This window comes from Tursiops truncatus, chromosome 2 (genome assembly GCF_011762595.2).
Source record: "Tursiops truncatus isolate mTurTru1 chromosome 2, mTurTru1.mat.Y, whole genome shotgun sequence".
Classification (NCBI taxonomy): Eukaryota; Metazoa; Chordata; class Mammalia; order Artiodactyla; family Delphinidae; genus Tursiops; species Tursiops truncatus.
In genome coordinates, this window is record NC_047035.1 from 160,155,744 (window position 1) to 160,179,751 (window position 24,008).

A 24,008-nucleotide genomic window follows, 5' to 3' on the forward strand; every position below is an offset into this window, starting at 1 on the left:
TGGCAACCCCTATAGGGTATGCCAGGTAATAATGACCCCTATGACTAACAGAAGTGCTATTTCTTTTCCTTCTTCCAGCAAATTCTAAAATGAATCATAGAGCCTTACCAACTTTTACCCAAACTTTTTGGATTAAACAAGACTATGAAATGTCCAATGTTCCTAAGTCCAGAGTGAAGAAGTGAGATCCTATGCCAAGGGTCAAAGTTCAGAGTACACATGAGGGAGAATTGCATTTCTTGGGCCTTTGGTAATGGTCCACAGTTGATGGTGACCCCCAATCCCCTGGAATGAGAATGAGAAAATTGATAATGCTCTCTGATTTTCTGTCTGAAGCCAACACCACCAAGATCCTTACCCAGCCTGACTACAGGTGTAACATATCATTATTGTGGCACCACTACTGAATGGATTATTGTTATAGATGTATTATCGATATGTATACCGGATTACACTTACTCTAAAGCCTAAAGGATATTATTGCATTTAAGACCATTTTAGTGGGGCATATGGAAGACTGTAAACCTACCAAACTATTACCTGCTAGCAGTATTGTCTCTCAAAAACAGCATTAATTGCCTCAGGAATTCAAAAACAAACAAACAAAACTGCCCCCATTGCTGTGCTTAAGGAAGCCAAGGTTCATTATCTGAGTTTTGCAAAAGGCCTTGGGTACCTGGAAACTCAAGCAAAAATCAGGCTCAGTGATGTAGTACAGCTATGGCAATAGCATTACCTGACACTGTGACTGACATAGCTTTTGCCGAAGCTGAGGGAAATAGGTATGAAGCAATTCACATTGCAAATGCCCTTTTCAGCATCCCTGTCCACACAGATGATCAGGATCAGTTTGCCTTTGGTGTAATGCGTTGCAATACACCTTTAATGTCCTTCCACAAGGCCATGAGCAGGAAGAAGTCCCACTTCCAGATGGAGCCCTAGCCTTCCATATATTAATGAATGCCTCCTAGTGGGTCGAGGAAAGGGTACTACTCAACCAGGACTGTATGCCATTTTGACGCACATGTAGCAACATGTCTAGGACATTACTATGGACAAGGCACAAGGGCTTATGAATCCTGGGAAATTTCTGGGAATAAACTGAGAAGGGACAGTAGCTCTCAGTCCAGAGACAATAACTGCCTAGTTTTAGTCATGCTCAGGTTCTCAGCCCCAACAAACACAAAGGATGCCCAGTGACTTGCGGGAGTATTCAGATACTGGTACTCACAACTTCCCCTACAAGGCCACCTTGATGACAGCACCCATCAATCAGGTAACCAAAAAGACCTTTACCCTGAGTGGGGCCTGACAACAGGATACCCTAGAGAACCTCCAACGGGCTACACAGGCAACCCTTTTCCTTGCCCCCTTGAATCCACCGCCTTTTAGGTTGCGGGTCTCAGCAACCTCTCTGTTTGCCAATTGGAGCCTTTAGCAAAAGAACACTGCCACACATCAGAGGTGCCAGCTGGCTTTGGACTCATAATCTTCTACCGTTAACTGAAAGTAAACACCCTTTGAAAGACTACTGAACAGTTATGGATCTTGGTGGACACTGAGTGCAGAAGTCCCGCCATGAAGTAGTTTTATAACAAGAAATTCCAACCAAATGTTAAATGTTTCTTCTTCTCTAGTTGTTTTATGGTATTCACATTTAGATCAAAGTGTAAAATTCCTATAAATTATATGCTCAAATACATATTCATGAACTAAAGAAATAAGTTCTGATGTGATTACTTTTTTAACATTTAAAGGTACCTATAATTGTTATACTTACTACTGTGTTGTCCTCCTCTGGAAGTTATTTGTTTTTGTACTTGCATGGGGAGTTTTGACACTGAATCTTGATGTTTAAGCACAGGATTTTTGTCTGGTGTGTCATCATGAGCTACATAAAGAGATGCATTTAGTTCCTCCATGGAAAAACATATCTAGTATGCAATCTCTAGATTTCAAATTTATAACATATATACAGCAAAATTTTCTCTCATTTTGATAAAGTTATAAGTAAATTACCATAATGTCAGACGTGACATAAAATTTGAGAGGATATTTTTAATGGGCATTTGTTAAAGAAGGTGTAACACTAACATTTCTAGGCAATATCTATTGATCTACCTATCTATATATATCTGTTGTATGTGTGTGTGTATATATATATATAAATATATATACACACACACATACATACACAAAATATTCCTGCCACGGGTGGTGATCTGAGCATGTATGCCAAGGTCAGAATTCAAAGTGGGGTGGGGCACTGCTGCATTTGTAGAGCCCTTAGGCTACTGGTGCACAGGCGACCATGATCTCCATAGCCTCTGACACCAGGTGCTGGGGGAAAGAGATAAAGCTCTCTGGCTTTTCATCTGAGGCCACCACCAAGGACACCCTTGGTCAAACACTACACTGTGAGTGTATCCTTTCAGGCAACCACAAAACTCCATTTTTATGGTCCCCGCTACTGAATGTGTAATGATGTAGATGTATCTTCTATGTGCACCCACACTCGAATTCAGTTCCCTCATGGGAACTGCTGTATTTAGGGGCATTTTAGAGGGGCACGTGGAAGACTGAGAACCTCCAGACTAAACAGTGCCTCCCACTTGTGTCTCCCCAAACTAATTCCTGGGAAGAAAAAGACATAAACTGCTCTCACTGCTGAGCTTAATAAACAGAAATTTCTCCATGAGACTATTTCCCATTTGAATAACTAACTTGATCTTTGCACACAGCCTCAAGTACATGTGACTCAACTGATTTTGGTAGGTCAATGCTATAGTACAGCGGTGAGACCCGGTGGTACCTACACTGTAACTGTCATACAGGCTGTTTTCCAAACTGAAGGACCTCAATATGCAAATCAAATGCCCTTTGCTGCATCCCTCTCCACATAAATGATCCCAGTTATTAGTTTAACCTTATATGAAAGGAGTTGCAATATCCTACTAATGTCCTTCACATGGCCACCAAATTGCTCAAATATCTATAACCAGGGCACAGCTCATGACGTCTAAGCAGCCTGCTCTCAAAGGGAGGACTAGTTTTCATTCAAGTGGGCCCAGACAAGGACACCCCCAACAAGGATTAGATCCCTGTGAACCCACCAGTAGCTCTTGGCTGGGCCATCAGTACACACAAGGTACAGTTAGTTACCTGGTAACTTAGTGAAATTCCTGGACATGTCCTCTAAGGGGCATGACATCTCATTCCAGAGGATAAGACTGCCACACTTGGGCTAATCAACTCCAATAAATAAAAAGCGGTCCAGCAATTAGTGACATTCTTTGACCACTTGCACTCTCATTTGCCCATGTGGAGTCCTTGATGACACCCATCTATGGGGTTACCAGAAAGGCTGCTTCCTTTCAGTGAGGACACAACCAAGAGGGTGCCCTAAGGACCCTCCAACAGGTCCCATGACCCCCATCTGATGCTTGATTTACAGATCTCAGAAACATCTGTTTGCCATTGGAGCCTATGGCAAAAGGCTGCTGTGACACGTAGAGGAATCCATTGCACTTCTGTACCCATAATTACCTGGAGTCAGCTGAAAGGCACACTACTTTGGAGAGACAATTATTCACCTGCTATTGGGCCTTGGGGCATTCATCTTCTGGTCATAAAATAATCTTAAGAACAGAAATTCCAACCAAAGGGTTCAATATTTCTGTTTTTCTCTAGTTATCTCATGGTATTCACACTTTAGTCAAAGTGTAAAATTTCTATAAAACATATGCTCAAAAAATACGTATCCGTGAACCAAAATAAAAACATCTTGTAATGAGCTTAATTTAAAATCACTTGAAGTCTTCTGTAGCTTTTGTACTTACTAATATGTCTTTCCCCTTTGTGAGGGCTTTGTTTCTTCACTTGAATCTCTGATTTTGACACAGAATCTTGATGCTCAAGCATATGATTTCCATCTGGTACTTCATCCTGAGCTACATAAAGAGAAGGATTTAGTCCATTAAATAAAAAAAGAGATCCCTAGATTTCAAATTTAAAGCAGAGAACAGTGGTATTTTCTCCCATTTATATGAAGTTATAAGTAAATCACCATAATGCGAGATCAGATGTGAAAACTATGAGTCTTAATGAGTGTGTGTGGAAAGTATTTTTTCATATCATTAATATTCCTAATTTTAAATATGTTTTATATTAGTCTCTCATTTTCTGAGTTTTCCTGATGTTTTCAGTTAATACACACTGATAGATCAAACAAGGAAAATAGATATGTTCAAGATTATTCATTGCAGCATACCTGTAATTGCAAAATACTCAAAACCACTTAAGCGTACAAGCTAACGAATTGGTAAGCTAAAGTAGTGTATGTAAACTATGAAAATATAAACTATGGGATATAATGTAGCGCACACAGCTGTACAAATAGGTATAAGAGGAAATGAAAAACATCCTGACAAACTGACTTGGGAGCATTTCTAGGATGTAAGGCTTAATGAAGGAAAAAAAACCTGAAAGAGAGAATTTTAACAGGCTAACTTTTAAGAAAGAAAGAAGAAAAGGGGAAAAAAAAAAGACAAAGATAACTTATCTTCAAAAGATGAAACACAGAAAATATAAACCAAAAGACAACCTGGAGGGTTACAGAAGTCACTGCAGAAAGTGCTGGCTGAGTTGTACCCAGTGACTACTATTAACTCTTAGCCTGTCTCTGGTACTGATGGATAGCCCGTGATACAGTGAGGTTTTGAAACTCATGTCTAATGAAAAAGGCTCCAGATTTCTCAGTTTCACTTGACCAGCAACCTGACGAGACTACAGAGACTCCACCATGGAGGAGCTACTCTTGTTAACTTCGTGAAGGACAGTGGCACCTTGTTGGCGGTGTCCCAACAGAACCCCTGGTTCTGAGTTCCCTGACACGGAGCACTTTGTCCAAGGAGGACAAGGAAGGGGGTGGGGAAGAAAAGACACAAACACCTAAGACACTCCCTTTCCTCTTCTGGCTGACATTTGGTTTCTGAAAATTTCCGCCCACCCATGGTGAGTTCCCTGCTGCTGGAAACACTGTCTAGTTACCCAGCAGTGGAGGCTCAAGGAAGGGATGGATGGACTCTACCAAGCATCCTGTGGACAGGTACTGAGCCATGGGGGCCAACACACAGCCCCACGAGAACCAAAATGGTGATGACACTTATTACTAATACACATGCTATTCCTTCTGCTCCTCCCAGCAGTCTCAAGATGAAATGGAGAACTCTATTTTTACCCAGAATGTTTGGCTTATAAAATTACACAAAATTAGGGATTAGCCAAGTCCCTATGTCCCCTTTGGCACCTAAGAATATATGCCAACTCAGAGTTCATAGGGGCAGTGGGGGGAGACTGCATACCTTGGGCCATTTGGCTACTAGTTTACCAATGACTGTTACCTTCACAACCGTGACGCCAGGATGAGAGGAAAACAGTTAATGCTTTTTGACGTATACTTACACCTGGCCATGGTGGGGGGTGCCTTTGGACACTATATACCTCTATTTTATGGCCCCCACTACTGAATATATAACGAGTACAGGTGTATTTTCTATGTGAACTCCAACTCACATCAGCACCAAGCCGTGATGAGCACTACTGCACTCGGTCATTTTAGTGGGGCATATGGAAGACTGTAAACCTACCAGACTACCAGTGCCTAGAGATTCGTCTCCAAAAACAACAACTAAGCAAAGAAAAACAAATGCCTGCCCTCTTTGCTGAGTTTAGGTAAGCCAAACATCTCTGTGAGATTACCTCTCCATTCAATAATTGAGTGAACCTGTGCATATGGCCTAACATGCCTACAGACTGGATTACAGGCAGCTTAATGCTATGGTACAGATCAGGACACTGGCCTTACCGAATACTGTGACTGCCATAGAGGCTCTTGCCCAAGCTGAGGGAAACAGGTATAAAGTAATTCACATTGCAAATGCCCTTCTCAGCATCCCTGTCCACACAGATGATCAGGATCAGTTTGCCTCTTGTGTAATGGATTGCAACACACCTTTAATGTCCTTCCCACAAGGCCATGAGCAGGAAGAAGACCCACTCTCAACTAGCTGCCCACTATATTGGTGGCATCCTCCTGGTGGGCCCAGGCATGTGTACTACCCTACAGGGACTGATGCTATGTTGATCCATACTCAGCAACACAGCTGGGTCATTAACAGGGACATGGACAAGGACTGTGTGGGAAAGCACAATACGTATCATCTTGAGGAGATAACCACCAATATTTGTCCTCTTACTCACAACAAATACAAGAGTCCCAAAAATCTGTGGAGCTATTCTGCTACTGACACTCTTACATTCCCCTCAGTGGGATCCTGACTGCAACCAACTATTAAGTTTCCAAAAATGCACCTACATTTGAATGGATCTCAAGTGGATGGTCTGGAGGCCATCCAACAGGCCTCCCAGGTCACACTTCTCCTTGGCCCCTCTGATAATGAACTGAGATACAGCTCTCAGCAACTTCTCTGTTCATCATTTAGAGTCTTTGGAAGAAGGCAATTCCACAAGATAGTGGATTAATTTAGGCTTCTGTATGCCTAACTTCCTGTAGTAGGGTGAAAGGTACACACATTTTGAAAGACAATTATGTGCCTATTATTGGTTTAGTGGATACTGAGTGCATGAACCATGACTATGAAAAATATTACAATCAGAAATACTGACCAAAAGTTTCATAACTTTAGCTTTTATCCTCTAGTTATCTTAGGGTATTTATACTTTAGGTTAAAGTATAAAATTTCTCCAAAATATATATTAAAATACAGATTTATGAACCAAAGAAGATCTTTAGCTGTAATTAATTTTAAATAACTTAAAGTTATCTGTAGTTAGTATACTGACTGTGTCTTTTCTCTCTTTGTTTCTTTATTTGCATTTGGGTTTTTGACATTGGTTCTTGATGCTCACATATAAGATTTTCATCTGATGCTTTATCATAAGCTACATAAGAGATATACTTAGTCCACTGAATAGAAAAATACAACTATTATAAATCCCTATATATCAAATTTATAATAAGAATACAGCAACATTCTCACTTTTCTGAAGTTATAGTGAAGTCACCATAATGCTAGATCTGATAAGACTGTGAGAGGAGTTTAATAAATAGATGTGTTTTGACTCTTTCTCATTATCTCATAAACATTTCCAGGCATTATACATAGTTTATATTTGTCTCTATTTCTCTTAGGTTACTTATATTTTACAGATCACATAGACTTCATAGACCAATCAACAAAATGCAAGTGTACAATTTGCTAATTACAGCATTATTCGTAATTGCATATAAATGTTCATGCATGGGAAACTAGATAAACAAGCTAATACATATACTATAAACTTGGTAAATTATGGTAAATAACATGGTACAAACTGTTGTATGTAGAGATGTAAAAGGAATCAAATGAACCTCTATAAACTGACTTGGAGGGATTTCAAGAAGATAATATCAAGTGGGAAAAAAAACCCAAAGGTGAAAAGTTGTGTGGTACCTTCTAGGTAAGGAAGAAGGGAAAATAAGGAAATAAGAGACAGAGAGAGACAGAGAGAGAGAGGGGGAGAGAATTAGTGAGATACTTACCTTTACAAAATGAAAAACAAGTGAGATAGAAAACAATGTAGTTGGTTACCCATACGGTAAAAGGGAGAGAACTGAAGAAGAAATGCTACTCCTCTAAGTATACCTTTTTGTATAGTTTTTACTTTTGGAAGCAGGGTCAGGTTCCACATGTTTCAAAAATAAAATTAAATAACAAAAGAGGAACTAAAACTGAAAGCAAACTTAAAGAAATGAACCTACTGAAAGAAAAAAAGTACTAATGCAAGTAACTCATCAATACAATATTTGACATATACCCTCATTCACGGGCAGAAGTGTGGAGAGACTGTAAACACATGACAAAATATTTTCAGGAGGATTGTTTTTCCATACCTATAGGTGAAGAAATTCCAAAATAATTTTATAGGCATAACAAGATGGACCAAATGAGTAAATGTGTTATATTAGTCAGAGAGAGTATTCACGAAGTGGAAGAAAGGACATGCACACATGAAACGGAAGTAGGCAGAACAAGCCCTGAGGGGATGAAGTAGAATTGAAGGTTTCCAAGATTTATCATGAATTCTAAATATGTCTATGCAGGTTTATATACACACGTGTAGGTATACAGGCTAATATATGTGTATAACTACATATGTATGTACAAGTACATATATAAAAGTGTGAATATACTTAAGAAACCTGACGCCAGGCTGGATCTCATGTGTGATCTTTCAGGCACAATCACAGACAATTATAAAGGCATTACCTGGCAGTTACCATGGGGAAAAGAAGTTTCTCAGCCCACAGAGACTTGATGCATAGCCAGTGCACTGCAGGCACTGGAGGTGGTTGCAGTCAGGGACACAGCCCTTCCGCCCCCATCACTCTCTCAAGTACACTGCATTCTTAGCCCAGTCACCGTCAAATGGAGGCGGGGGGTGGGAATTGACTGGGACACTGTATTGTTTGGGCACTGCTACTGCCTAGACTACCTTATGGGGGGTGGGCGGGGCTTGAAGAAACTTTTCTCAGTTATGATTCAGTATTCAGGATGTTTCTACTCCCATCCCTCCCACCACTACCTTTTGAGGGCGTAGGACCCATAAAATAGCAAGAGCCTTTTGTCTGGTGCTCCTTCAGCTGTGAGATGATCCTCTCCTACATCTCATACCAGTTTGCACTGATACATCTAACCCTCACCCACTGCTGTTTCAAGTGGGAAAATAGAACATTGCTAGAGCTGGGGTCCTTTACTGCTTGAACTATTGAGGTAAGTGAACAAAGGTTTGTTACTTTTAGTTTGGTTTGTTATTTTAATTGACCAACTCAAAAACTGGCGTTTCTCTCTCAGACAGATTGGAGCAGCAAGCAGGGTAAGTGAAGCTCAATGCCTTTTGGGAAGGCACACTTTGGGATGTGCTCAGTAAATCAGTGGGACATTTCTGGAGTGATGGGGGAGAGGGTACCATTAGCCAGAGGGTATCATTAGCCAGAAGTCTGAGAGCCCCCTGGGGCAGCCAGGCCAATGTGCTTTGGACAGGGCTAGCAGACCACACAGGGTGCTCTAGGAGAGTGCTATTTTATTTTTATAGGCTTTTCAGTTCTGAGGGGGGAGCAAAGTTTCTTCTCTTTAGACCTCGATTCACTGGCTGAGACACCTCCTGGGTCAATCAAATTAGAGATTCACCAGAGGGACTCTGAGAAAGCTAGGGAAGCAATTTGTGGCTACTGCTTATGGTCCACCAGTGATGGGATCTAAAGTTGTGGGAGACCCTGCATGACCCAGTAGCAAAAGAAATCTTAGAAACCTGGTAGTTTGCCTCCATATTAAAGGGATTAATCTTGTTAAACTTGGTGAAGGAGAAGGTCACACACACTGTTGGGCCTGTCACTACAAAACACCTTCTTTAGAGAGTCTTGACAGCAGTCATATTGGCTGAGGAGGTGGAAGAAAAGTGGGGGATAAAAAAAGCAAGCATCTGAGACTCTCTCCTTCCTCATCTGGATACTATTTTGGCTCTGACAGGATGACCAATCTGTGATGAGTTCTATACCACTGAAAAACATGTTTGGATCACCACTGCAGAAGTGACCGTGTCCCTCTGTGCTGTGCTGGTGGTCCCAGGGTCTACACTGATAGAGTGAGGAGAGTGAGATTCTTAACCAGACTCAGATTTCTTGATTCATTCATGCCACCCTTGCTAGATAGGTATCAAGCTCAAGTAAGCCTCCTCATAAGGTCAGGTCATTTGGCACTAGACAATTTAGATATTAACTGCCAAACTGTTGGACATGGAATAGCACCTACTGCCAAGGTAGCAGTGACTGACCAACAGTAAAAGCAATGTGAAAATGGTGATCAACAACCTGCTCCTGGACAATCTAGACCTAGATCTCTATAAGAGATCTATGGGTGAATATCCAATAACGAGGTGTCAAAGAGGTAGGCTGATGGGCTCACTACCAAGGAACTCATGGCCTGGTAGTGGGCCAAGGGATGCCTGAAAGGAAGCTGAATTGGGGTCCACGCGGGGATGACCCCTATGACTAATACAAGTGCTATTGCTCAGGTCTTTCCATTGAATTTTGACATGAGACTGAGAGCCCACCAACCTTTTTCAAGAACACTGCTTTCAAAAATGAACAAGACTATGAGTTAGACCAAGTCCCTTTGTCCTCAGTAGGAACATGAGGACCTATGCTAAGGTCAGAGTTTAATGGGGAGGTAGGAAAGAACTGCATTTCTTGGGTTTTTTGGATACTGGGGCTATGTGACTGTGATCTCAACTCCTGACACCAGCATGATGGAGAAACACATTATGTTCACTGGGTAAGGGTGAGGGATCTGGGTAAGGGTCCTGGGTCATTGGGTCTGAGGCCATTACCAATGGGGATCCTTATCCAGATCCAACGATGGGTGTTTCCCTTTAGATCACTATAAATTTCCATTGTTATGGCCCCATTAATATACGTTATCATTACTATAAATGAATTGTCAATGTGAATCCCTGCTTTGTATTAACTCCTAACAGGAATTGCTGCAGTTAGGGCCATTTTAGTTGGCATGTGTTAGACTGTGAACCTATCCAATTACCAGTGCCTAGTGCTTTTTTCTCCCCAAATACCTACCTGGGGAAGAAAAATGACTGCTTCATGGAGTGAAAGTTTTCCATGAGACTATTTAACTATTCAATAACTCAGTCAACTTGTGCCCACAGCTTTAGATGCACAGAGACTCATTTGACATACACAGCTCAGTGTCATAGTGTAGCCTTACACCTATGGTATCTGACATTGTGACTGTGATACAGGCTATTGTCTGAAGTTGAGGGAACTTGGTATGCAGCAGTTGATATAACGAAAGCCATTTTCAGCCTCCCTCTATTGTGGATGATCATGATCAGTATACCTTGTTGCGGGTTGGTCTGCCATACACCACAACCATACTCCCACAAGGCTACCAAAATTCTCCAAATATGTCATCAACACAAAAGTGATGATATGGAAACATCCCACTCTCAGAGGGTGCAACAGACTTCTACTCTATTGATGACATAGTCTTAGGGCCCAACATGGGTACTATTAAACAAAGACTGGATGCCTCACAGACCCACATATAGCAACTCAGTGGGGTCATTATTATAGAAAAGGTAGTAATCTGGCACCCTAATAAAATTCCTGAGCATGATCTGTAAGGGTCATGATATCTCATTCCAGAGAAGTGTGCCAAGCGTTGGTCCTCTGTACTTCCACAAATGAAATGAAGACCTAGCAACTGGTGGGACAATTAAGAAACTTACACTGTCACATTCCCCATGTATGGTCCGTGATGGCACCTACCTATGGAGTAACTAGAAAGGCCTCTTCCTTTCAGTGGGGTCACGACCAAGAGGATGACGTGGAGATCCTCAGACAGGCCACCAGGCTGCCCTTCCCCACCCACCCCCCGCCATTTGCTCTTTGAGTTACAGAACTCAGCAACATTTCTGTTTACCAGTTGGAGGCTGTGGCAGAAGACCGCTGACACAGGGGTCTTGAGGCACCCCTTTGGGCTTTCAAACCCATATCTCTAGGAGTCAGCTGAAAGGTAAACACCCTTTAAGAGACATTTACTGACCTGTTATAGGGTCTTGGTAGATGCTGAGTGGCTGACCTACGACCAAGGGATCAGAAATACCAACCAAAGGGTACGAATAATTTTGCCTTTGTTCTCTAGTTATCTTAGGGTGTTCACACTCTAAGTCAAGGTATAAGATTTCTATAAAATACATGTTCATGAACTAAAGAAAAATAATCTTCTGATAAGTTTAATTTAAAATAAAGTTATCTATAATTATTATACTTACTATTGAGTCTTTCTCCTTTAGAAGGTCTTTGTTTCTTTACTTCCAGTTGAGTTTCTGACATTGAGTCTCCATGCTCAAGCACAGGATTTTCATCTGGTACTTTACGATGAGCTACACAAAGAGAGGCATTTAGTCCAATAAAAGGAAAAACAGATACACTGTTTGATCCTATACTTTCAAGTTACTGACAAGTGTACCTCAGCATTTTCTCACATTTTCGAAAGTTATATGTAAATTACTATAACGCTGGATTGATATGAAAATGGTGAGAAGAGTTTTAATGGATGTGTACTGAAACTGTCTCATCATTTCATTAATATTCATAGGTTTCAAATATGTTCCAGTTTGGTCTCCAGTTTTCTTAACACTTTAGGTTAAAACACAGTCATAAACCAAACCACAAAAAGGTATATGCACAAGATTATTCATTACAGCATATCTGCAATTGTAAAATACTCAGAACCACTTACATGTGGAAATGTAGGAGACTGGTTCCATAAACCAAGGTATATACTATAAACTATGGTAATATCAACTATGCTGTACAGTATGGTCCAAACAACTGTACATACAACTGTAAAAGGAATGAAAAAGATCCCATAAACTAACATGGCGGAATGTCTAGTATATAATGTTAAATGAAATAAAAAACTGATAGAATAGTATATTATCTTTTAGGAAAGAACAAAAAGAAAACAAAAAAAATAGAGAGATAGTTACCTTTACAAAATGAAACATAAGAAAGATAAACCAGAAAACAAAATAGTTTGTTACCAAAGACACTGAAGACCATGCTCACTGAATTACTACTGTTAGTGCTAAGTCTGTCCCTGGCATTGATAATACAGCCTATAATGCAGTGATTTTTTGAGACTCATTTTTAATGAAAAAGAATGTAAAGCTCTCAAGATTGCTTTGCCAGGGCTTCCCTGATGGCGCAGTGGTTCAGAGTCCACCTGCCGATGCAGGGGACACGGGTTTGTGCCCCGGTCCCCCCCAGGAAGATCCCACATGCCACGGAGCAGCTGGGCCCGTGAGCCATGGCTGCTGGGCCTGCGCGTCCGGAGCCTGTGCTCCGCAATGGGAGAGGCCACAACAGTGAGAGGCCGGTGTACCGCAAAAAAAAAAAAAAAAAGATTGCTTTGCCAGTGACTTGAGGAGACCAGTTAGACTGGGGTACTTCTCCTCTATCATTAAGGAGGTTATTTGTTGCTTCCATGACCTGACTACTGTAAATAGTGTTGCAATGAACATTGGCATGCATGTGTCTTTTTGAATTACCATTTTTCTCTGGGTATATGCTCAGTAGTGGGATTGCTGGGTCATATGGTAGTTCTATTTTTAGTTTTTTGAGAAACATCCATACTGTTCTCCATAGTGGCTGGATCAATTTACATTTCCACCAACAGTGCAAGAGGGTTCCCTTTTCTCCACCCCCTCTCCAGCATTTACTGTTTGCAGATTTTCTGATGATGCCCATTCTAACCGGTGTGAGGTGATACCTCATTGTAGTTTTGATTTGAATTTCTCTAATAATTAGTGATGTTGAGCATCTTTTCATGTGCCTCTTGGCCATCTGTATGTCTTCTTTGGAGAAAAGTCTATCGACAGACAGAAGAATGGATAAAGAAGACATGGTACATATATACAATGGAATATTACTCAGCCATAAAAGGGAACAAAATTGGGTCATTTGTAGAGATGTGAATGGACCTAGAGACTGTCATGCAGAGTGAAGTAAGTCAGAAAGAGAAAAACAAATACCGTATATTAAGGCATATATGTGGAATCTAGAAAAACGGTACAGATGAACCTGTTTGCAAGGCAGAAATAGAGTCACAGATGCAGAGAACAAATGTATGGACACCAAGGGGGGAAATGGGGGGTGGGCTGAATTGGGAGATTGGGATTGACATATATACACTAATATGTATAAAATAGATAACTAATGAGAACCTGCTGTATAGCACAGGGAACTCTACTTCACTTCGCTGTACAGTAGAAACTAACACAACATTGTAAAACAACTATACCCCAGTAAAAAAAAGGAGGTAATTTGTGAAACTTGGTAAAGAGATGTGTCACAACAGACTCCCTCTTTCAGAGTGCTTTGACAGCGGCCACTCTGCCCAAGGAAGTGGGGAGGGCAATGATATGAACACTTGATTCCCTCTCCTTCCCCAGCTCCTTTCTCAGGTTTGGCCCACTTATGATGAGTTTCCTGACACTGAAAAAAGGTGTTTTAACCACCCGTATAACCATCTGGAAGGTGCCTGATAAGCCACCCTGATGGTCCTTTGGTTCAACAACGAGCAGCAAGAACAGGAGACAATGAGACTGGTAACCAGACTCAGATTTCCAGTGTCATTTGTGCCATATGTGCTGTTTTCCTAGTTCAATTAAACCTCCTTATAAGGTGATGTCAATTGGTTCACAAGACAATCCAGATCTTCACTGACAAATTTCAGGGAAAGGAAGAACCAGCAACAGATAGATATCATCTGGCCAGTGAAGAAAGTGACCTAAAAATGGTAATCAGGAACCCATTTATGGATGACCTGTTTAAGTGGTTTCCCAAGGAAATCTCTGGGTCTAGTTACTCAACAACGGGAACTCACAGAGAACACTGATGGACTCTCCACCAAGGAATTCACAGGTGACCCAACACACAGACACTCTAGAGTCCAAATGATGATGACACCTATGACTAACACTAGTGCTCTTCCCTCTGCATTTCCCAGTGAATCTTGAGATGAACCTGAGACACAACCCCCCTGCCATTACTTTTATCCAACCTCTCCGTTTTCTATATAAATAAGAATTAAGGTTAGGCTAAGATTCTTATCTCCCCAGTTGTGATATGAGGATATGTGCTAAGGTTCAATGGAGAGATAGGTGTGAATTGCATATCTGGGCCTTTTGGACACTGATGCACATATGACTAAGATCTCTATAACCACGGACACTACGATGAGGAGAAAACAGATAATGCTCACTGGTTTTTGGTCTGAGCTCACCAAATGGGATCTTTATCCAAATCCAACTATAGGCATGTCCCTACACACCACTAAAAATCTCCATTGTTATGGCTTCCATAACTGAATGTATTACTGGTTTAGATGTATTTTCTATGTGCATCTCACCCCAAGGCCTGATAGGAACTACTGCATTTTAGGGCCATTTTAGGGGGGCATGTGGAAAACCAGTGCCTAGCACCTTTACCAACCAAAAACAACTCATTGCCCTTATTGCTGAACTTAATGAAACAAAAGTTCTCCACGAGGTTATTTCTCCATTCATAAGCCCTTTCGCTCTGTGTGTAAGGCCTTGGGTGCCTAGAGACTCAATTGATTACCGCTGGCTCAATGCCATAGTACAGCTCCAGACACTGGCATCACATGGTCCTGTGACCTTCACAGAAGTTTACTGCTCAAGGTGAGTCATGTAAGTATGCAGCAACTGATATCACAAGTGCCCTTTTTAACATTCCTGTTCTCACAAATGGCCAGGATCAGTTTACCTTATGTGCAATGGGTTACAACATACCTTTAATGTCCTTCCACAAGCCCATGACCTAGAAAAAGCCCTGCTCCAAGATCGAGTACTAAAACTTCCACTATATTGATGACATCCTCCACTGGAACCAGATAAGAGTACTACCCAACAGAGACTGGATTCTATGATGACCCACATGTGACAGCACAGCTGGGTCATTAATGTAAACAAGGTATAAAGATCTAATACGCAACTGAAATCCCTGGGGGCAAAGTGGAAAGGGGTACACTGTCACTCCGAGCTCCAAGGAAACTAAGTTTTCCTTCTCCATCCCCCACCAAGATACAAAGGAGGCCAAGCTTTTTTCAAGCACTCCAAAGAGCCAAGCTTATTTCTATCTCTACCACAACAAACACAAAGGACACTCAGTGTAGGTGTGTGTATGAATATCTGTATATATATGTGCATATATATGTATACATATGTATATACAGGAGTTCAACTCCAGGCCAAAATCCTGCTTGATTTTGCAGGTCCAACCACAGACAATTACAAGGTCTCTACCTGAAAGTTTTCATGGGGGAATGCTTCTCACCCCACACCAAATTTGATGCATACCCAGTGAACTTTAGACACTGGAGGTAGTTGCAGTGGAGGACAAAGGCCCATCCATCCATACCATGCTCTTATGCGTTCTGGATTCCTACACAGATGCCTCCATCAGAGGCCGCCTTGTGAAAGGGGGAGGGGTCAGCTGATACACTGCACTTTTCAGGTGCCTCTGTGTAGACCACTTCACTGGGGGAACCTAAAGATACTTTCCTCAGTTACTACACAGTATTCAAGACTTTACACTCCTAGCCATCCTACATCAATATCCACAAGGTTCCTGAGGTCATAAAAGGGCAAGAGCCTTTCATTTGGGGCTCCTTCAGATATGAGATAATCTTCCGCCAACCCGTACTCCCATCCGCACTGACATCTGACCCTTGCCTGGTTTGGTTCCATGGGGAAAATGAAACACTGGTGGAGCTGGGGCCCTTTCCTGTTTAGACTCTTGCTTATACTATTATAGGAAGTACATAAAATCTTAATTGTTACTTTCAGTTTGGCTTGCTATCTTAATTGACCAAGTCAAAACAGGCAGCTTTCTCTGACAGATTGGCATAGAGAACAAAGTAGTCAATAAAGTAAAAAATTCCTTTCTGGAAGGAGCACTTTGAGAGGTGCTAGTGAGACTCTTTCAGGGCATACTGCTGGATCATTTGCAAGAGTCAAAGGGTCCCACAGGGCACATCAGCAGCCAGGCTAATGTGCCTCCAGAAGTGCTAGTGGACACCATGGGGCTCTCCAGGAGAGTACCATCATAACTTTACTCTCATTCTTCCAAGCCCTGGTGGAAATTACTGCACTGAAGGCCATGTTAGAGGAGCATAAGAGGATTGTGAACCTACCCGATTACCAGCACCTAGTACCTCTATCTCCCAAAAATCTGCCTGGGAAAGAAAAAGGAAAAACTGCCCTCTTTACTGAGTTTAACGCAGAAAAAGGCTCCTTGAGACTATATCCCTATTCAATAATTCACTTGACTTGTGTACCTGATCTTGAGTTCACAGATACTCAATTGATTTTGGCTGTTCAACCAACAGGACAACCTTGGCATCAGTGATATCTGACAGTGTGACTGTCGTAGTAACTTGTCCAGAGTGTGGGAACTTGTTATTCAGCAATGGATATCACAAATGCCCTTTTCAGTATCCCTCTGAATGGGAATGATTCCAGTCAGTTCATCTTTATGTGGAATGGGTACAATTCACCATTCATATCCTTCCACAAGTCTATCTGAATTTCCTATCTGTCATCAATGTATCAAAGCCTGGAAAATCTCCAGATTTTCCAGAGGAGGGACTAGCCCTCTACTTTACTGATAATGTCATCCTATTGAGTCCAGAGAAGGGAGCTGGACAACAGCCCAACAAGGGCTGGACACCCTGCTGACACACAAGTGGCAACTTGCTGGGCCACTTTTACAGAAAACGTACAAGTACGCAAGTGAAATTCCTGGGCTTGACATGGGTATGGAGTCTCATTGTTTCATTCCATGGGAAAAGACTGGCTTTGATCCTCTCTGCTCCAGCAATTAAAAAGGAGGCCCAGGGACTGATGGAGCTCTTCATCTACTTGCATTCTTAATGCCATCCATCTAAAGGGTTACAAGAAAGGTCATTTCCTTTCAGTGGGGCCACAGCAAGGAGGATGACCTGCAAGCCCTCCAACAAGCCACCTAGGCTACCCTTCCTTTTGGCCCCTCTGATCCATTTTGCCATTTGAGTTACAGCTCTCAGCAACTATCTATTCACCAACTGGAGCTTAAGGCAGAAGAACACTGCCACAGGTCAGAGGCACCTGTTGGGGTTTTTAATTCATCATCTCTAGGAACAGCTTGCTGAAAGGTACACACCCTTTAAGAGACAATTATTAGTCCATTATTGGGCTTCAGGGGATACTGAACACATGACCCACGACTGTGAAACAGTCTCAAGACAACAAATTCTGACCAAAAGTTATCAACAGTTTTGCTTTTGTTCTCTAATTATCTTAGGGCATCCATACTTTACGTCAGTGAAAAATTTCTATAAGAACATGCCCAAATAGGATTCCTGGAGTGGAGATGTCCATGCTTGCTCCGCTGCCCCCACTGCCCCCACAGCTTAAGAGTGTACACCATCATTTGAGGACGGCTCAGGAGCATGACAAGCGGGGACCCCCTGTGGTGGCTTATTACTGTCATTTGTATGCAATGCAAACAGGAATGAATGTTGATAGTAAAACTCCTGAATGTCGTACGTTTTCACCAAAGCTAATGGATCAGTTAGATGCTCTTATGAAACAGTTGGGTGATAATGAAGCTGTTACTCAAGAAATAGTTGGCTCTGCCCATTTGGAGAATTATGCTTTGAAAATGTTTTTGTATGTAGATAATGAAGATCATGCTGGGCGATTTCACAAAAACATGATCAAGTTCTTCTACACTGAAAGTCTTTTAATAGATGTCAAAATAGCGGTTGGAGAACTCACTGATGAAAACGTGAAACACAGAAAGTATGCAAGGTGAAAAGCAACATATATTCATATTCATAATTTTTTAAAGAATGGAGAGACTCCTCAAGCAGGGCCTGGTGGGATTGAAGAAGATAATGATGTTGGAGAAAATGAAAATTCTGGAGCAACCTCTCTGCCCACTCAGCCCCTCAGCCGTCATCTTCAACTTATGACCCAAGCAACATGACATCAAGCAGCTTTACGGGAATACAAATTCCTCCCGGTGCCCGCATTCCTGCTAATACCCCAGAAGAAGCTCCTCACAGCACAGGTGTAACAAGTAACACTATCCAGCCTACTCCACGGACTATTCCGGCCATTGATCCTGCACTTTTCAGTACAGTTTCCCAGGGAGATACCCAACTAACATCAGAGGACTTTGCTAGACCTCAGAAATACTGCAAATAACGCTGGCAGAGCTTTGCAGTATGAAGATGTCAGCAGTGCAGAATCTACAGAAGACCCTCAAGTTACTGACTACAGGCAGAGAATGAAGCCTTTGTAGAACAGATCCATGCATTTTTGGCTTAAAGAACTAACAGTCCATTACTCTATCTTCAGCCTATCAGAAGCACAGTTTTAAGGAAGATTTCAGTTCCACTGACTATAACAATAAAGTCTGTGTCTGTGTATCAGATTCCTGTTGAAGCTTTCATCAACAGCCTCGACCAATTTTCATTGTCCATTTAGTGGATCCAGTAATCTCTGGGTATACACAGGGCTGATGCGAGCAAGATCCTAAAAATGTCCACTGAACCCTGCTTGTTCAAAAAATGAAAACACCCTTCTATGAAATATACTGGGAATCAGCTTTGTATCTTAATTTAAATAAATTAAGGAATTTTTAAATCCATAATTTGGACAAACAGACCATATTACTTTGCTATAAAATTCTAATTTAACTTTTAATAAAGATTGCAAGAATATTCTAGATTAGAGGTCACATTTTGTTTTCCTTAGGACTTATGAAACAGATATGAACGTCCTAAATTGTTAGATGAATCTGAAAGAGATTATGTTTAAGTTTCAATTTATATTCATATTAATTATAGCTACATTAAAAGTTAAAATGTTCATGGAAAGAAATACAACAAGGTAAACAGGTAGAATCAGTTTTAGATGTAAGAATAATGTTGGTTTCCCAATTGTTTTCCCTTATCCATTGGCGTTTAAGGTGAATTGGTATTTGCTTCATAGGCAGTTTGACTGCATGTATCAGAGAATGAAAACAAGACATTTGCAGTAATGCCTGGAAACTTGGTGCTTTGAGTTAAGGTTCTCCTCTGCTACTATGGAATGGATTCCATAGAGTGTATAGCTATGAATGATGCAGATTTTAAGAACATGGATTCTCAGTTGATAAGTTAATAAGTTTTGTGAGGAATTATGGACTTACTGTGCTGTGTAAAAAATAAATACAAGGATTCTTTTAACTAGTTCAAAAAAAATATGCCCAAATACATATTCACGAACCAAAGAAAAAGGATCTTCTGATGAGTACAATTTAAAATAATTTAAAGTCATCTATAATTATTAAACTTACTAATGAGACTTTCATCTCTAGAAGATTTTTGTTTCTCTGCATGCATTTCTGTTTCTGACTTTGAGTCTTGATGCTTAAACATAAGATTTTCATCTGACACATGATCATGAGCTACAAAAAGAGATACATTTAGTGCATTAAACTGAAAAACAGGTCTATTGTGAAATCCCTATATATCAAATTTATACACATGTTTAGCAGTATTTTCTTTCATTTTTATAAACATAAAATATAAGTAAATTACCATAATGCTAGACCTGACATAAAAATTGTGAGGAAAATTTTAATGTGTGTAAGACTCACTGTTTCATAAATATTTGTTGGCATCAAATACATTTTATATTAGTCCCTACTTGTTTTAGATTATTATAACTTAGGTTAATATATACTCATAGACCAAATAATGAAAAAGTATATGTAAAGGTTATTCATTACACCATATTTTTAATTGCAAAATACTCAAAAGCACCTAAATGTACTAGCATGTGAGATTGGTTGAAAAACAAGGTACATACTATAAATTAGGGTAACACAAATTATGGTGTATGATGTGGTACAAAGAGTTACACATAAAGCTATAAAAAGATACTTATAAACCAACTTGGAGGGACTGTTAGGAGATAGGTTAATTGTAGAAAAAATGAAAAGAGAAGGTATCAAGTATGCTATCTTTTAGGAAAGAAAAGAGTGGGAAATGGAAAGAAAATATAAGATACTTACCTTTAGAAAAGGAAATACAGGAAAGATAAACCAGAAAACAATGTAGTTGGTCACCTAAAGTTGCATGCAGAATAGGACACAAGGACTACTGTTAAATCTAAACATGTCCCGGGCACTGATGACATCCTTGATGCAGCAAATGTTTCTCATATTTAATGAGAAAGTAGGTAGAGCCCTCAGGATTGCTTTGCCCAGTGACCCAAAGAGATTTGGATAGTTTGATTCCACCACAAAGAAAGTAATCTTGTTAAAATTATTTAAGGACAGAAGCACCTTTTCTGGTGTGTTACGGCAGAACCCCCTCTTTCAGAACATCTTCCATGACCACTTTGCCCAAGGAGGATGAAGAAGGAGGTGGGAGAAATGTCATGTACACCTGAGACCTTCTCCTTCCTTTACTAGCTATTATTTGTTCTTGGACTGGTTTGGTCCAATCATGGTGAGTTCTCTGACACTGGAAAACTTTTTTGGTCTACTCTTACGGCCACCTATAAGGGGCTCTGCAAGCCACCTGACAGTTCCTTGATTTGACAATGAGAAGTAAGAAAAGTAAATGATGAGATTGTTTACCAGACTCAGATTTAAGTTCATTCTTGCCACTCTCACTGGTCATCTGTCTCAATTAAACCTCCTTATAAGGTGATGTCACTTGGTTCACGGCACAATCCATGTGTGAAATGAAAAATTTCCAAGCAAAGAAAAAGCAGCTACTGGCAAGACACTAACTTTTCACTAGTAGTCAGAGTGATGTAAAAATGGTAATTGGGTACTTACTCCTGGATCATTGGGTTAAGGTCTTTCCCAAAGACATCTATGGGTCCTGTTACCCAACAATGGGTCTCAAGGAGGAGACTGATAGACTCTCCTTCAGATACTTGTGACTAGATAATGGCCACTGGGGGCACAACAGAGTCCACATACTGACAACTCCTATGACTAATATAAATAATATTCCTTCCAACCCTCCCAGTGAATCTTGACCTGAAATCTCTCTACTTTTATCCAAACCTCTTAACTTTAAAAATAAACAAGACTATGAGTTAGGCCAAGGTCCCTATGTCCTCACTGGGAACATGAGGACGTTTGCCAAGGTCACAGTTCAATGGGGAGGTGAGGAAGAATTTCATTCCCTGGTCCTTTTGTACCAAGATGAGGGAAAACTATATATATATATATATATATATATATATATATATATATATATGTGTGTGTGTGTGTGTGTGTGTGTATTTATATAGTCTAAGTGTGCGTCCTTAACACCCCATCCTTATCCCCAAGCCATGATCATAAATACTACAACTGAGGCCATTTCAGTGGCTCTGGTAGTCTGTTAGGTAGTCTGAACCTAACAGTCTATCAGTACCTAGTCCCTTTGACTACCAAAGCAACTCCCTAGAGGATGAAAAGAGACAGCTTCCTCATTACTGAGCTTAATGAAGCAAAAATTCTCTGTAAGACTATTTCTCTATTCAGTAGCCCCATCTGGCCTGTGGATTAGGCCTCAGGTGTATGGAGATTCAATTGATTATTAGAGGCTCAATGCAGTCACGCAGCTTGAGCACTACTAGTGTTACCTGAAATTATGACAGCCATGAAGGCTGTGGCCCAAGCTGAGGCAAGTACAAAGCAACTGACATTACAAATGTCTCTTTCAGCATCCCTGTCCACAGGGATGATCAGGATCAGTCTGCCATACGTGTCATGGGTTGCAACGTACCTTTAATGTCCTTCCATAAGGCCATGACCTGGAAAAAGTCCCACTCCCACATGGAGCCCTAGCCTCCCCCTATATTAACAATAACCTCCACTAGGCCTAGGCAAGGGAATTACCCAACAAACACAGAAAGCATGTGGACTTACATGTGAGTTAAGTCTGGGCCATTAATACAGAAAAAGTACCAGGACCTGGTACCCAAGTGAAATCTCTGGGAGTAAACTGAGAAGAGGCAGTATGTGTCATTCCATAGGAGACAACTGCCAAGCTTTAGTTCCTCTAAGCCCCCACAAACACAAAGGAGGCCCAAAGATTGGTGGAACTTTTCAGCTACTAGTACTTTGACATTCACCATCTGGTCATCTTGATGGCATTTGTCTATTAGGATACCATTTTTGGTCTCTACCTTTGAGACCAAAACAGGATGTCCTAGAGGCCCTCCAACAGGTTTCTGACTGTCCATCCCCTTGGCTCCTCTGATACACATTTGTGTTTGAGTTACAGATCTCAGCAACCTCTCAGTTTGCTGATTAGAGCCTATGGCAGAAGGACACTGCCAGAGGCCAGAGGTGCCCATTAGGCTTTTGGTATCATAGTCAAATGGAGTCAGATGAAAGGTACAAACCCTTTAAGCGACTACTATTGGCCTGTTATAAGGCCTTGGTGAATAATTAGTATATGACCCATGGCCATGAAATAGTCTTATGACTAGAAATACCAACCAAAAGTTATGAATATTTTGGCCTTTATTCTCTAGTTATCTTGGGGTATTCACACTTTAAGTCTAAGTGTAAAACTGCTATAAAATATACGCTTAAATACTGATTCATGAACCAAAGAAAAATATCTTCTGATCACTTTAATTTAAAATAATTTAGGGAGTGACATCAGCAAAACGGCAGGGTAAGAGATCGCAGTCCCGAAGCCCATGGAAACACTGATTTAACAATTTGTGGATGAAATACATTTATGAGAGCTTCAGAGTCCACTCAAGAAGTTCCAGCATGCTGCTGGAACATAACATCCTAGATAGCTGCATTAAAAAGCGTAAGAAGAACAGTTTTGCTTTACCTATGTCACCCCTCCACCAAGTCAGCACAGCTCAACACAGAGAGAGATTCCCCCACCCACAATTTTTCCCGTGGGAGAAAGAGAGAGGGAAGTGAGCATAAGGCTCTCAAAGCCTTTCAGGGTGCTGCCTGAGAGGCCCACTTCTATCTCACCTTAATTAGAACACTGAAGGAATCAACATAGCTGGATTGTCTGTGGGCAGCTAGAAAAAAGACCTCAAATAAAAAACCTAAGTTTACACCTCAAGGAACTAGAAAGAGAAAAATAAACTAAACTCAAAGTTATCAGAAGGAAGGAAATAATAAAGGTTAGAGCAGGAATAAATGAAACAGAAAACAGAAAATTTTTCTAAAATTTTAGCCCATTCATGAATGGGCTAATCCCACTCATGAGGGCTCCACCCTCATGACCTAAGCACCTCCCCACTCCTAATACAATTACATTAGACATTAG

The 24,008-nt window shown here is 40.9% G+C and overlaps 1 protein-coding gene, 1 long non-coding RNA gene and 1 pseudogene across 20 annotated transcripts in view; 2 read left to right on the top strand and 1 right to left on the bottom strand.

Annotated features, from left to right (window-relative positions):
• Positions 1-24,008, bottom strand: part of CCDC7 (coiled-coil domain containing 7) — a 271,954-nt gene that overhangs the window by 103,820 nt on the left and 144,126 nt on the right. For 16 of the 19 annotated variants that reach the window (XM_073801610.1, XM_073801617.1, XM_073801609.1 and 13 more), the window contains 4 exons: positions 20,051-20,161; positions 11,911-12,021; positions 3,840-3,950; positions 1,781-1,891 (listed from right to left, as the gene is read on the bottom strand). In XM_073801610.1, the coding sequence (XP_073657711.1) occupies positions 1,781-1,891; positions 3,840-3,950; positions 11,911-12,021; positions 20,051-20,161 (444 nt within the window). The remainder of the gene's footprint in view (positions 1-1,780; positions 1,892-3,839; positions 3,951-11,910; positions 12,022-20,050; positions 20,162-24,008) is intronic. The other 3 variants (XM_073801626.1, XM_073801621.1, XM_073801612.1) reach the window with 1 other exon arrangement.
• LOC141278105 (uncharacterized) overlaps positions 1-24,008 on the top strand; it is a 63,938-nt gene that overhangs the window by 18,702 nt on the left and 21,228 nt on the right. The gene's annotated exons all lie outside the window — the stretch shown is intronic.
• On the top strand, positions 18,047-19,001 carry LOC117311166 (vacuolar protein sorting-associated protein VTA1 homolog pseudogene; annotated as a pseudogene).